This window comes from Erpetoichthys calabaricus, chromosome 7 (genome assembly GCF_900747795.2).
Source record: "Erpetoichthys calabaricus chromosome 7, fErpCal1.3, whole genome shotgun sequence".
NCBI lineage: Eukaryota > Metazoa > Chordata > Cladistia > Polypteriformes > Polypteridae > Erpetoichthys > Erpetoichthys calabaricus.
The window spans coordinates 69,881,140-69,894,978 of NC_041400.2; the positions used below are offsets into that span (position 1 = coordinate 69,881,140).

Genomic DNA, 13,839 nt, shown 5'->3' on the forward strand with positions numbered 1-13,839 from the left:
CTGGCAGGCGTCCAATCAGAGCCACTTCTGGGAAGTTTTTTCTCCCCTGTAGCAATGCTACAAACCTCTGCTCCTTATCCTCCTCGTCACTGGTGCTGGAGTCTGATGATGATGCCAGTATGTTGTTGAAGAACAATGTTACACCATTTGGATGTGTTGCAAGTTTATCTTGTGCTGTGCTACAGGCTCCAGGCTCCATTTTCATTTATGGTGGGCTGCCAACAAGTGTCATGGTTTGTACTGTGCTTTGGACCTTGAATGCTTTGTCAGCAGGCAAGAACTTAAGTTTTCTAAACATGGGATCCAGACCAGCAGCAATTAGAACTGTGTTTGGAGATTCAGGTTGAAATGTAGGTAATCCTTGCCATCTTGCTGTGATCTGTTCTGCCACATGAACTTGGTCTGACCTTACTGGTGCAGTCTCAAAAGCTAAACTCTGAATGGACTTCTTAAGGCATTGTACTATCTGTGGAAGTGAAGAGAGGGTAACACATTGTTGTCCACTCAAACGCCGTAGCTCCTTCAAATGGCTCAAGGGCCTGACTCAGGTCTTCATTCAGGTTCCACTGTTCAGGCTTGAGATCAAGGTAGCTGCTTTTTCCTCTCTTAAGTCACTGCTGTATCACAGAGTGTAGCAGTCACTGGCCATCTGTGTTCCAGCAAATTGGACAATATGTGATAAGTACTGTTCCAGTAAGTACTTACATCTTGCACCAGCATGTGTTGTGGTGCACCCATTTGCCGCTGCTTTTCCTTTAAATGGATGCATGCCAGTTCACTTTTTTTTTTAAAATGTTCAACAAGGAATCTTGCAGCAGCCACACATTTGGAGATAGTTTGGTATCTTTTCAGAGCACTTTGCATAATTAAGTTCAGGGTGTGACCTGCATATTGCACTGATATCCATCCATGCTTTTCTGCCAAAGTCTTCACTGCTACTACAACATTAGGACCATTGTCATGGACAACAGCTTTGATTTTCTCTAAGGGAATGTCAAATTTGGCAATAACATCTTCAAGCCATTCTGTAGTATTTGCAGCCGTGTGTCTGTCTTCAAGGGGCATTCTTGCCAGGATGTTGGACTACATTTCCAAATCCTCCCCAAGAAAGTGGCACGTCACCCCCAGATACTCCTCTGTAGCAATGCTTGACTAAATATCAGTTGTGAGTGCAATCTGTCGGTCTCCTTAAGGGTGTTCTTCAACTTGCCTTTGACTTCTTCATACTTTTTCTTCATCATTTTCATGAAGTATATTCTTGAAGGCAGCATGTACCTGGCATTGAAAGTGGAATTCATCTTCTGAAAGCCTTCATCCTCCACCATGGACAGAGGACGCATGTCTGTGATAATCATGTTCAAAATGCTTTCTGCGAACTCGGCTGCTTGCTTAACTGAACATGGTGCAGCTATCTGCACAAAGCTCTCCAAACAACACTGTTATTTACTAAAAAGAAGTGAAATAAATATTGAAGCTTATTACTAGGCCTAAATATCATACTGTAAGTACATAACACTAGGTAATGTACATTTATTTACTATGTTGATGGGTTGCCCTACACCTGCTGACTCCACTCACTGCAAATAAACAACTGAATATGCCTGCTGTGTTGGATTGGTGTATTTTATGCTCCAATTGCTATTTATACCACCTGATATTTTGCTTTCTGTAGTATGTGTTTTTTATGAATCACTGTGAGGTAGGGGTGTGTGTGTGAGTAACATAGTAACATGAAAGAAGCTTTGCAGATTGACTGCATATTATTTTCTGTGGTTATTTTGTTTTTTTGTTAAACTAGCCATTATCTTAACAAACAATCATATTGTTTAATGTTAAATACTAATGGGACCAGCACAGACTTCAGAGTCCAGACAGCCAAGGGTACCTTGAGCCAGACGGAAGTGGGACAAAGAGACGGTCCTTCACAATGTTAGAGGCTTTGCAGATGCAACACTTTATAAAGATTTCTTTAATGGAGGGCAGAGAGGTCCCAATAATTAGCGTTGATCCAACCGATCATCCCCCGATCTAAATCAGCCGATTTTCACTACAAAAGAATTGATTAGTAAATTGGTAGATCACAAAAAATAATTTTTTCAGCATCTGTTTTTCTCATCTTTACAATAATTTAGTTGCAGTGCTCCTTTACACAAGGTGTTCTAGTACTTGGCCAATTGCACATCTTTTTTCTGTAAACAGAGAGCAATAAGGCAGACTTTACCAGAGAGAGAAAATTCCAGAATAATGGTCTTCACCTTAAATAGGCTTCTGCAGATTGACTGCATTTTATTTTCTGTGGTTATTTTGGTTTTTTTTTTAAACTAGCCTTTATTTCAACAAACAATCATATCATTTAATGTTAAATACTAATGTTAACGTTACCTTGTGTCAGGTCCGCTCTGTGGGCTGGATGCGTAGACTGGATTCTTCCTAATGAGATGCTGAAGCATTGACGCAATGCTATTGTGGTAGGCTAGTTCTTTTCTTTTCTTTTTTTTTTTCTTCAGCTTGAAACGATCCGAAACATTTGACATTTTCTATCGTTTTCTTTGGCCCATCTCTTTGCTTCACCCCTCACTATTTTCTCTCTCTTTCTCCATTTTGCAGTCTGCCCTGTCAAATCACATTTTTATAGCTTAAGCGTGCTATGCAACACTAGTAATCATCCGTGTGAAACACACTGGGTTTGCTGAGGTGGAGTTTGTACGGATTAAACAAAGCATTGATGCAAAGAATTTGCTTCGGTGAAATTTAGTAATCAAATTACTCAAGTCGTTTCAGCCCTAAAATGTACTAATATACTTTGACACCATACTTGGCGCCTTGATTATAAACATTTACTTAGGTAGTTTTTTGAGGGAAAAACAGGATAAAAAATATTTCCACAGGAAAGAATTTGTTGTGGAAGTCCAATTTCACCTCAGTCATATGATTTAAAACCATGTGAATTAAATAGTTCAAGTACTAAAAAAATCCTTTGTCTGTTTTGATCACCCCTTTAAACTGGGGGTTGAAATCTCTTTCTCACGGCAGGCCTCATTATCCATTAAAACTCTTTTTTCTGTATATTACATGTACAGTACAATTGATCATGGCAGATTAAAACTGTGAACACTGTGTGGTTATAATTCTGCACAGTGTCTTTTAATAAACCTATCAGGCAGTCTTCTTTTGCATGTTCTACTGTGCCCCTGCATCCCTTCCACCAGAGGGGACACTTATTTCCACAGCTGAGACATTGCTGTAGAAATGTGTACCCCTGTAAGCTCCTTGCAAAATCAACACTGTATAGCTGAAATTGTTCAAAATGTATTCTAAACCGTGTTGACAGTCTTTTATATTAATTTCATATTTAAGTTGCCTTTCCATCCCATCCTTTTTAGGGGACACTCATTTTCCACAGCTGTACAGATTTTCACAATATTCCACATCTTGTTGAGATCGTGCTTGTTCCGTCTATTTCAGCCACTCAGTGTGAACATGGCTTTTCAGTACAGAACAGAATAAAATCAAAAGTACAAAGCTCACTCAACCTTGGAGGAATTAGTCACAATCAGCACAGATGGCCCATCGCTTGAGCAATTTCCTGAGTCCTGTGTCAAATGCTGGCTCACTTCAAAAAAAGAGTAAAAGAAGACCAAATTACATTGGATGGCCCTCTGACACTTATTCTGATGGTCAGTGATACCCAGTTCTTAATGACTACACATAATTTGAAAGTTACCCAAATCATCAAGATGGACATAAAAGCTCAAGGGAAGGATTCATTACACAGGAGAAGGAAAAGAATTAGGCATGTATAAATGGAAGTTAGAAAGGTAAGATATTGAAAGATTAATATTTTACACATTTGATTATTTGGCACCTAAATCAAAGCTATTAGCTCCTAATTTTTTTTTCTTTTTAGGAGCCACTGGTTCCTTGAGGTGAATTTTTGTCTGGAGCGTTGGTATGTACACCCACAAAATACAACAAATAAAAGTATTTTCCTCAGTTGGTTAATGGCTTCTAGCACAGCAGGCCTGAAAGGAGTGAAGGTTGACTGAGATATTCCTGACCTGTCAGCCATTTGTAAAAGAATTGACAACAGGTACCCTATATAAGCTGACTAAAAAAACAAAACGTTTCTTGAAAGGGAACTACAATAGAGGAGTCTTCACATCGTATTCATCACTTTTGAGTTTTAATATTGTAGTGGCATCTTTGCCAGTAAAAAAAAAAGGAAGACACATGAACCAAAGAATGCAGTTAATCAAAAATAAAAAAGAATAAATTAATAGTTCTGAAGTTCAAAACGAGGGAGGCAAGTATGGTACTGAACAGATCTGGTTCTGAAGAAATCACCAACTTAAAAGTGTTGACTGCTGTACTCTCATTAGAAGGGCTGTTATACACGGTGGACAAAACAGATTTTTTTTCTCCGTCTGCTGTCAGTCATGACATTTACTCCCTACACTACCAGGCTGCTCACTTTTTCTTCATTATAACCCTCCTTCTCTGCACCCCTTTCCAGGCAAGTCTGGTATTTCTGTGCTCATTGCTTTGAGCCGATGTATTACACCCTGCCCATCACTTCTGTTGGTGGTCATCATTTCTACAGCCAGCTCAAGCTGTCACTTTCTTATCCTGTCTCAGCACTGTACAACTAAATGCAAGGTAGTCATAGCCAGGTTGCTGTGTTATGTGTCTCATGTTATGATATCAGCTTGGTGATATGAATTATTATAGTTTGATCATGTGTGTCCCCTAAATATCTCATTTGTATGCAATTATTCCAATATATGAAAATATCCAAAATAAGTCTGGTCCTAGGCATTTCAGTCTAGGGATGTTCAACCTGTCTTGACATTTCACTAATAACAATGACTGTGATGAAGCCAATCACCGAAACTTGACAAGTGTGGGGTGTGTATTAGGCAAGCACCAAAAATATGCAGTAGGCATGTTCCCGATCATGACATTTGCATTGATGAAAATCTCATGGGTTGCAACGAAAGGCTATTATGGATAAAGTACATTGCATCCAAACAGGCATGATTTGGTTCAACATACTGTGTGAAGCAAGCCCTGGGTACATCTCAAACTCAATACTTTACACCAATTGATGGAACAACTGGGATGGCAAGTACAATCAATACAGTGTTGCTACATCATCTGTGCTGTCACTGGCAGACAGTTTACTTGACCAATGTTACTGTATGCCAATGGACAGTTCCTATACCTCACCTGAACTGCTTGATAACTGATAATTTGAAAATTATAGTAATAAATAACAACTAATAATAAAAAAACAACAGTAGTAACAAGTGTACCAAATGTACTGCATATAAGGAAGCTAATTGAAGCACATCTGAGGATGGGACCAGCACAGACTTCAGAGTCCAGACAGCCAAGGGTACCTTGAGCCAGACGGAAGTGGGACAAAGAGACGGTCCTTCACAGTGTTACAGGCTTTGCAGATGCAACACTTTATAAAGATTTCTTTAATGGAGGGCAGAGAGGTCCCAATAATTAGTGTTGCTCCAACCGGTCATCCCCCGATCTAAATCGGTCGATTTTCACTACAAAAGAATTGATTAATAAATTGGTAGATCACAAAAAATAATTTTTTCAGCATCTGCTTTTCTCATCTTTACAATAATTTAGTTGCAGTGCTCCTTTACACAAGTTGTTTAGTACTTGACCAATTGTACATTTTTTTGCTGTAAACAGAGAGCAATAAGGCAGACTTTACCAGAGAGAGAAAATAATATTTAATGGTCTTCACCTTAAATAAAGTGAAGTGATAAACTGAGAAAAAGGAATTGGTGGTGTTGTCCTGCTAAGTTGGACAAACGGCAAGAAAAGCTACTTTAATAAATTCTGACATTTTTATTTTGTGCTTTAATTAAAACGGACACCATTTGTCTGTGAGTGGACAGTGAGAAAGCTTACATTAAGTAGAGTAGCTTATATGAGGGGCTACCCAAAAATAACCGGAATGGAAAAAAAAATGTTTTAATTTTTACTTACAGATACTTTAGTCTCCTTCAAAGTACTCTCCATGTGAATGAATGCACTTGTCCCAACAGTTTTCCCACTGGCGAAACATTTTGGAATTGCTGAAGAGGAACGTTGTCCAATGCCTGCAGTGATTTTTGTTTGATTTTGAGTTCCTTTTACATATGCAGGAACAAGAAAAAGTTGTACGGAGCAAGATCAGGCGAGTAGGGAAGGTGGCAAGAACTCTAGGACACGCATGTAATTCAGAAATCTCTTCAATAGTCCGACGACGATCTTCTTAAATTGCTTTGCAAACGTTTTCAAGATTTTCATCATTCATAAATGTGGAAGGTTGGCAAGATCTTGGTTGGTCTTCAAGTGACATTTGCCCTCATTTGAAACTCGAAAATCGCTCGTAGATCTGTGTTTTACTTAAAGCTCCCTGTTTAAAAGCAGTTTCTAGCATCACTAGTTTCAGCAGCTGAAAACATAATTTAATGCAGACTCGCCGTTCTTTATGATCACCCATCACAAAAACTTAGAACACATTTAATAAACACCAAGAAAAACCAACACAGAACGCTGTATGAACAATACAGAGCAATGCCACTTGGCAGACTTCCACTGAATACTGTAAGTATGCTACACTGTTACTGACTGAAGTCAAAGTGTTCTGACTAGCTGCATCACAGTCTGGTATGGCAACTGCAACATATCCGACCGCAAGCGCCTGCAAAGGATAGTGAAGACAGCAGAGAACATTATTGGGATGCCTCTCCCTTCACTACAGGACATATTTTACAAACGCAGTGTCCGCAAGGCCTGCAGCATTGTGCAGGACCCCTTACACCCCTCACATGGACTTTTCACACTTCTGCCATCCAAGAGAAGATACTGCAGCATCAAAGCCAGATCTGCCAGGATGCAGGAGAGTTTTTACCCCCAAGCTGTTAGACTCCTTAACACCAGGCTGCCCCCTGGGACCTTCCACACGGCCTCAACCACCTCTAAAAACAGAACTTTTATACATGCAAGCCACTTTCCTGCAAAGACAAGTGTGCATGGAGAAAAGAACTGAAAATCTCATACTGACCTTTAAGTATTTTGACAGTCTTGAGATCCTTCTGCTGTGAAACATTCTGCCCTGTCATTGTTTACACGTCCTAGACAACTATTAGCATACACTGATAATTTTTGTATTATCTATAACTATTATTTATTACATTACATATCTTACACATCAATATTGCTGCTACTTCTTTGTCCTATCTTTGCACAATGTCTTGTTTGTGTTTTAATTTTTAAATTTTAATTCTATTTTAAATTTATTTATTGCACGTCATGTTGTTACACTGTGGACCCTGAGCTTCGCAATCTCGTCTATCTGTATAATTGTATATGGTTGAGATGACAATAAAGTTCACTTTGACTTTTTGACTTGAAAGGCTTCTTCTTTTTGGGTGCATACACCATCAGCATGGCACTGACAGATCTAAACACTAGTATGGCGAAATGTGGTAGTCCCATTTTACTTATGGTGCCAAGCAGAGTTGTGTTGCAGTGCAGCAGTCTATTAGCCAGCGAAAGCGACATGAAGAAGTTGTCTGTTGTTACGGATCTGCCTTTGTCCAGAAATGGCTCCATTAGCTTTATGACCACAGACTCGGAAAGTCTTTGCCCTGGGTTGTAACTCAAAACACAGATCTCAACAAAACGTTGCCAGATGTCCGAAATCCCAGCAAATCTTTAGTTTTTCCACACGTTTTGCACGGGTGTCTTTGTTGTCAAAACACAAATGCCGCATGATAGTCTGATAGCGGTCGTGGGACATCGTATCCTTGATTGCCGGTGCAACAAATAGTTCTAACCACAGCACCAACTGTGGTCATCGCTGCTGTTGTGAAAAGAATGGACATAAACGCCATCAACTCAGAGAGGGAGAGGCAAGTTCATTGTACTATGTGAACTTTTACAAGTAGCCAAAATTTACACTGGGTGTTACAGACTCAAATCAAATGTATGTTTTTATTATAGAAATAATAATAGAAGCTCACTACTCAGACCCAAACCTGTAACTTTTTGGTTATAAGGCAGCAGTTCTTATCTCTGCACCATTCAGGAATACATATCAGTTTTCTGTCGATTGACATTTGAGCTTGGGTTTTTAACTCATTGACAGCAACATGTAAACTGAATGATTTTTTTTTTCTTTGGTTATATTCTTGAATAAAACCGCATGTGTTTATTTGATATTTCGACTAAAGTCTTCATACATTATACACTTCATGTCATTATTAGTATATCATGGAAAAAGTTTCTGTTTTATGTATGTGTTCAGCATTTCTTGCCTCACATTTCTTGTCATCCTACACTTACACAGATCTTTGTAAACACGGAACACACATGAAATGTACTTATTCCAAATAACGATATACTGCATTATTTACCCTATACAACTTCAGGTACCTCACACCACGATAAAGAGAGTTGAGCTGGGAGAAGTTTGTGACTGAGTTTAGCTCTGTCCTGGGGATGGGTTGGCAGGCTGCTTGCTGCTTGGGCTGACCGACACATTTGCAAAACAAAAGATGCTAATGAGGAGAGGTGCAAAAGAATTTAAGGTGGCCTGGGATTACAAGTTTTTTCATAGGCTTCGGGAATTTCCTGTCATCCTATACTTACCCAGATCGTTGTAGATACGGAACACATGAAATATATGTATTCCAAATAACGATATATTTTTTACCCAATACAATTCAAAGCACCTCACACCCAGATAAACAGACTTGAGCTGAGAGAACTTCAGCTGCGTTGGTGTGGGGGATGGGTTAGCAGGCTGCTTGCTGCCTGTGCTGATTGACACATTTGCAAAACAAAGAGGCTAATGAAGAGGTGCAAAGGAATTTAAGGTGGCCCGGGATTATGACTTTTATCGTAGGCTTCAGGAATTCTAGTGTTTATATAAATTTAAATGCCATCTAAAATGTTTGTTTCTGCACTAACATGAGAGCGTGCTTAGTTTTCTTAAAAACTAAAGGTCAGTGAACACTAGTAGAAGTATGTTTAATCTTCTGTTTAGTTTGCTGTCAGTTGGATGCATCAGCAGCTGTGTTCCCAAAACAAAATCTGCTCACTCAGTTACTTCAGAGAACGCATAGTCCTCACAGAAATTCAAAACAAAGCACGTGGAAAAAATGGGCAGGCCAGTGGCCCTTATGCCAAAATAAATGGTGACCTTTTAAGTTGCTTTAGGCATAAGCGTTTAATGGCTAATAGCACTAAAATTAATAATAAGGCACACTGATCTTTAACCTAAATTCTCAATATGTTAATCAGCTACTTTTACTTGACTGTTGAAACCACATCACATCATCAGATGACTCCAGTCTGGTTAGTCATATTCACACCATGTGGACTAAGGCTGTTGCAGCTGTTCCACCTTAAGTGGTGCTTTATTTAGGTAACTAAAATGAAACAAGCTACTTTTAAATCGCCAGAATGCATAAAGTAGGATTCAAGATGCTTACTTTAAGCAAAGGCTTCCATTAGGAGGAAAGTTAGCATGATGATTACCTTATTTGAAACCCTTGATCACTGCAATACTCTAAAAACTGAGTTTGCTTCATTTTTAGGTTTCCCTTTTTCAAACTATACTTAGACTACAATGTTTCAGTAAAATGCTTCTTTGCTTCCATCCTGAGTTGTTAAAATCAGATTTATATAAAACCTTTTTTGTCTTCCAAGGTTTTGTGAAGGGTGTCAAGGGGACCTTAAAGAGCAAAATGTAAGTATGTTTTTTATTTCATGAAATGCAAGTATTAGGTTTACAGGAAGATTAGATTGTTTCTTAAATATTTGTATTGTCTATAATTGTTTATTTTAAATGATTTTTCATAAAAGAAAGTGAAAAGCCTACTAAGCTTCTTTTTTTCTAATTATTTCAATATGAATATCTTGTGTGTTTTTTATTTATATACACACCATGGCTACTACGTTAGGTACACCTGCCTGGTACCATAAAGGGCACAATTTTACCTCCAATACAAACTGAAATCACTGTCATGTACATCATGTGGAACCAGCTTGAGGTGATGTTTTTAGAAACTTAGTGTAGTATCTTGCTAGAAGTAGTATGTGAGGCTTTGTGGCTTTTTTTGTTTTGTTGTCTTTCTCCTCTGGTCTGTGTCATTGAAGATATTTTCACAGAGTGTTATTCTTCATTACTGCACTACTCTGTAAAAATATACAGGATGGATAAGCATCATTGAATGTTGAAATCCTAACATTGTAGATTTTTTTTTTAAATTTTGAATTCTATAATAAGACATCACTAAGGTTTTGTGTTTGAATTTTAAGTATAAGGTTATTCCTGGCTTTACTACATGTTTCTCCATGCTCAGTAATTTCACAGTGTTCCATCTTTCCAAATTAGGGTGGGGTTGATACCAGTCCATTGTACAGCATACTTGCTGTCACATGCACACTCATCCCACAAAGCATATTTGCTTGCAAATTTTTGAGATAACAAATTGAAAACCTGGGTCTCAATTGAAGCAGGAAAATATACAAACTCCAGACTGGCAGGATTCAAATCCAGTTTCTTATTAACTATGAGGCACAGGTAGTACTGCTATACAACATCTTATCTAGTCACTGCAAATATGTAAATAATTTCTTTGGTATGTGAATCCATGTCTCAGAAAGAAAAATTAGTAGACATTTGCCTTATGGTCCAAACCTTTTGTTTCTAGTTTGAGGATATTGTGGTGTCTTTTGCAATTAAATTTACAAAGATCGTGGATTTGACTTTTTTGAAGATTTAAATAATAAAAACAAATTGTTATTTTGCAGGGCACACTCACACACAGCCATCCAAGGCAGATTTAGAGTTGATCATTAACCCAACCTTCCCACTTTTTGAGATACAGGAGGAAATATTAGTACTCAGAGAAAACACACTTGGATTCTGGGAGAATGTCCAAAACTCCCATCAAAAAATAAGTAATGAGGCCAAGCATTGAATACCAAACTGAAAGGCTGCTGTGTCATTGGCAGAACTAACCACTGCAGCGATGGCTTTATCAACGAATTTCCTTATAAAATGTCTAAACCTATTTTATTTCTTAATGTAAGTTATCAGAAGAAGCACACCGGAAAGAGAATGTCAGGAAATAATTCTCCTTACTTTCCAGTATCAGTTTGCAAATGTGTGTGCTCTCTACAATGTCCATATTATTTCTTTATTACAGTATAATGAAAAAATTGTTTATGGATTTTAGTGAAATTCATTTGAGTAAGTTTTAAATTCTAGATAAGGCAAAACAATCTGAAATAACTACATAAATCATTAAAAATCTTTTTTTTTTTTAAAAATATATTTTTTCTCATTCTTTGTGTCCCTCCTGTAGCATAAGTAGATTCAATTCATTACATCCATCCTTTACCTATAATAGGCACTATATAGCTGGTGAAGGGTGGGGATGGAGGGGGAGGTTGGGGGTGGATTAGTAAGGTGGGGTACGAAAGGTGGTGTTCATAAAGTATTTTTTTTATTATTTAGATGTTCTTCTTTTTAAGCCTGCATATGCTAAGTTCAAGTCGAAGCATTCTGTTCAGGTCTGGGATCAAGATAGCACACAAACAAGCAAACACTTTACGGGCTGTCCTTTTAAATGCTAAAAGCAAAACGTCAACCACAGAGACAAGAAACACAGTTTGCAGCATTTAATGCAATACATGCCAAGGGGTATACGTGGGACAAACATCTAAAAGACTCGCAACATGTATACAGGAACATCACAATGCCGTCAGAAGGAAAGACCCCCGGTCACTGATTTACACACACATGAGTTCCACCAGACACACGTTTGACTGGGACACTATGAAAGTAAAATTCAGGGCCAACGCTAAAAGTGTCAGAAAGCTGGCTGAATCATGGCTCTCTAATGAAAACGCCATTAACAGACACTTGGTTTTGAACTTGACTTATAATCACTCCAATGATCTTGCTGTGCACCTTCCATGAATCGTTATTCCTAAAAGAAGCAATTGAAAATGCCCATTTCTCAGATGTTTTTGCTGTGAAGTTGTTTGTTAATTTGATGGTAGAATAATAATTCTGAATTTTCACATACTAATTTTTATTTATGTTGTACTTTAGGTTTACATATGCCCATCATGCGAGAGTGTCTTCTGTATGGAATGTGACCTCTTTATCCATGACACTTTACACTGCTGCCCATCTTGTATACATAGTCAACCTTAATGGCAAGGAGTTTGACATGATAAGGAAATAAAGTAAATGTTTACCAACTGGCATTAAGAGAGTTCTTGAGCAATGAAAATGACCATCCTAAAGAATTTCATGCTCTTCCGTGTGTACTCTTACATTCAGCAACTATTTGTTGTCCTACAGCAAGTATTTAAATGTATTTCATACTAGAATCTGCTTGAATTATATAAAGTTTTTTCTTTATGTAATTGAATAAATGTGTTACATCATGAGGAAAATGTTTTATATGATAAAAAAGGGTAATTAAAAATGTTTCATAGTCAAAGTGTGATTATCTGTATTAAAACGTTTGGCACACTCCTGAGGATCACTTCGCAAGGCTGGGTATACTTAAAAATGCTCAGACATCCTGCTAAACAAGATTTCATACTGTATATATTGTAATCTGTACAAGGTTAAAGTTAAAAATAGAGAAAACGTTACCCAGTAAGAGGATGCTGTTTTATTTTTGTTATATTTTAGCAAATGCCACAGAAAAAGCAATGGTACAGTTTTCTTGTACTAATATCAGGTAACACATGGTATATGCTAAAAAGCAATGTTTAACCAAAAATGCATTTGATATGTGGTTCGTATTGTTTATTTATGATGGGGGGGTGGAATACAGTTTAGAGCAGTTCTGTTTGAGTCACTGTCAAACTACTCTCTTGGATATGCACTACACATGTCCCACTTTTCCTGTACTCATCTTTTGTTGCCGTGTCAGAAACTACCTGTTATTTTTTTTTTCCTGGATTTTTTTCATGGAAGCAAATAGACTTCCCATCAGTCTCAGTTTAAAATTTGGAAACAAAATGAAATCACAGGGACCAAGATCTGTCTTATTCTGGGCAGTGCAAGGCAACAACCCATTTTTTTGGAGGGGGGGGGGGGGGGGTCATAAGTCTTGATGACACTGTGTGTGCAGATGTGCTATCATGGTAAAAAAAATGCAGTTTTGCATGCACCACTGCTTCAGACATTTTTCCCAGATGTTTCCCTGCAGACACATCAGCAGTTCAATGTAATGTTGTTGATTTATAGTCTGTTAACAAATGTCAAAACATGATTATCATCTTGATGTTTGATATGACATGCATTTTTTAGCTTCAACAATTGTCACAACAGTCAATACTGCGCCTTAAAAGTAGAACTCTGGTAAGCTTACCTGAAGTCCATTAGATCAGAGTTTTTTAAACTATGCGTGGACATGTTTTATATTGGTCACCACATGACCAATTTCATCCATGCACAAGTTCTGTGGTCAGTGATCTACAATACCACCCACTATTTAGCATACTGTTTAGTGTGGTAGTATGCAATCTAATACAGTATGTAGCCTATAAATAACTCCATTGACGCCTCACAGATAGCTATTGTTTTTATGATACAAAAATATAATTAATATTCCACAAAACACCAAACTATGGACCAGTTAATCTGTGATGACTGGCAAGCAAAGACATGAATAAAAAAGTGGAAGAGAGGATGGAATGACACAGACAAGTTTGTGAGGTGAAGTGACTGCAGCATTAGTTTGTAATGTCGAAATGAAAATAATGGATGCACATGATTTTTTACATTTT

The 13,839-nt window shown here is 37.8% G+C and overlaps 1 protein-coding gene across 2 annotated transcripts in view; it reads left to right on the top strand.

The window, feature by feature from the left end:
• gtf2h2 (general transcription factor IIH, polypeptide 2) overlaps positions 1-12,294 on the top strand; it is a 128,566-nt gene extending 116,272 nt beyond the window's left edge. Inside the window, exons 15-18 of one of the 2 annotated variants that reach the window (XR_007935390.1) lie at positions 3,466-3,818; positions 3,908-4,090; positions 9,727-9,766; positions 12,143-12,294. Coding sequence is in view for 1 of the 2 variants with exons in the window: in XM_028804688.2 (XP_028660521.1) it covers positions 9,727-9,766; positions 12,143-12,247 (145 nt within the window). In the remaining variant the exon portion in view is untranslated. The remainder of the gene's footprint in view (positions 1-3,465; positions 3,819-3,907; positions 4,091-9,726; positions 9,767-12,142) is intronic. The other variant, XM_028804688.2, reaches the window with a different exon arrangement.
• Positions 12,295-13,839: the final 1,545 nt, after the last annotated feature.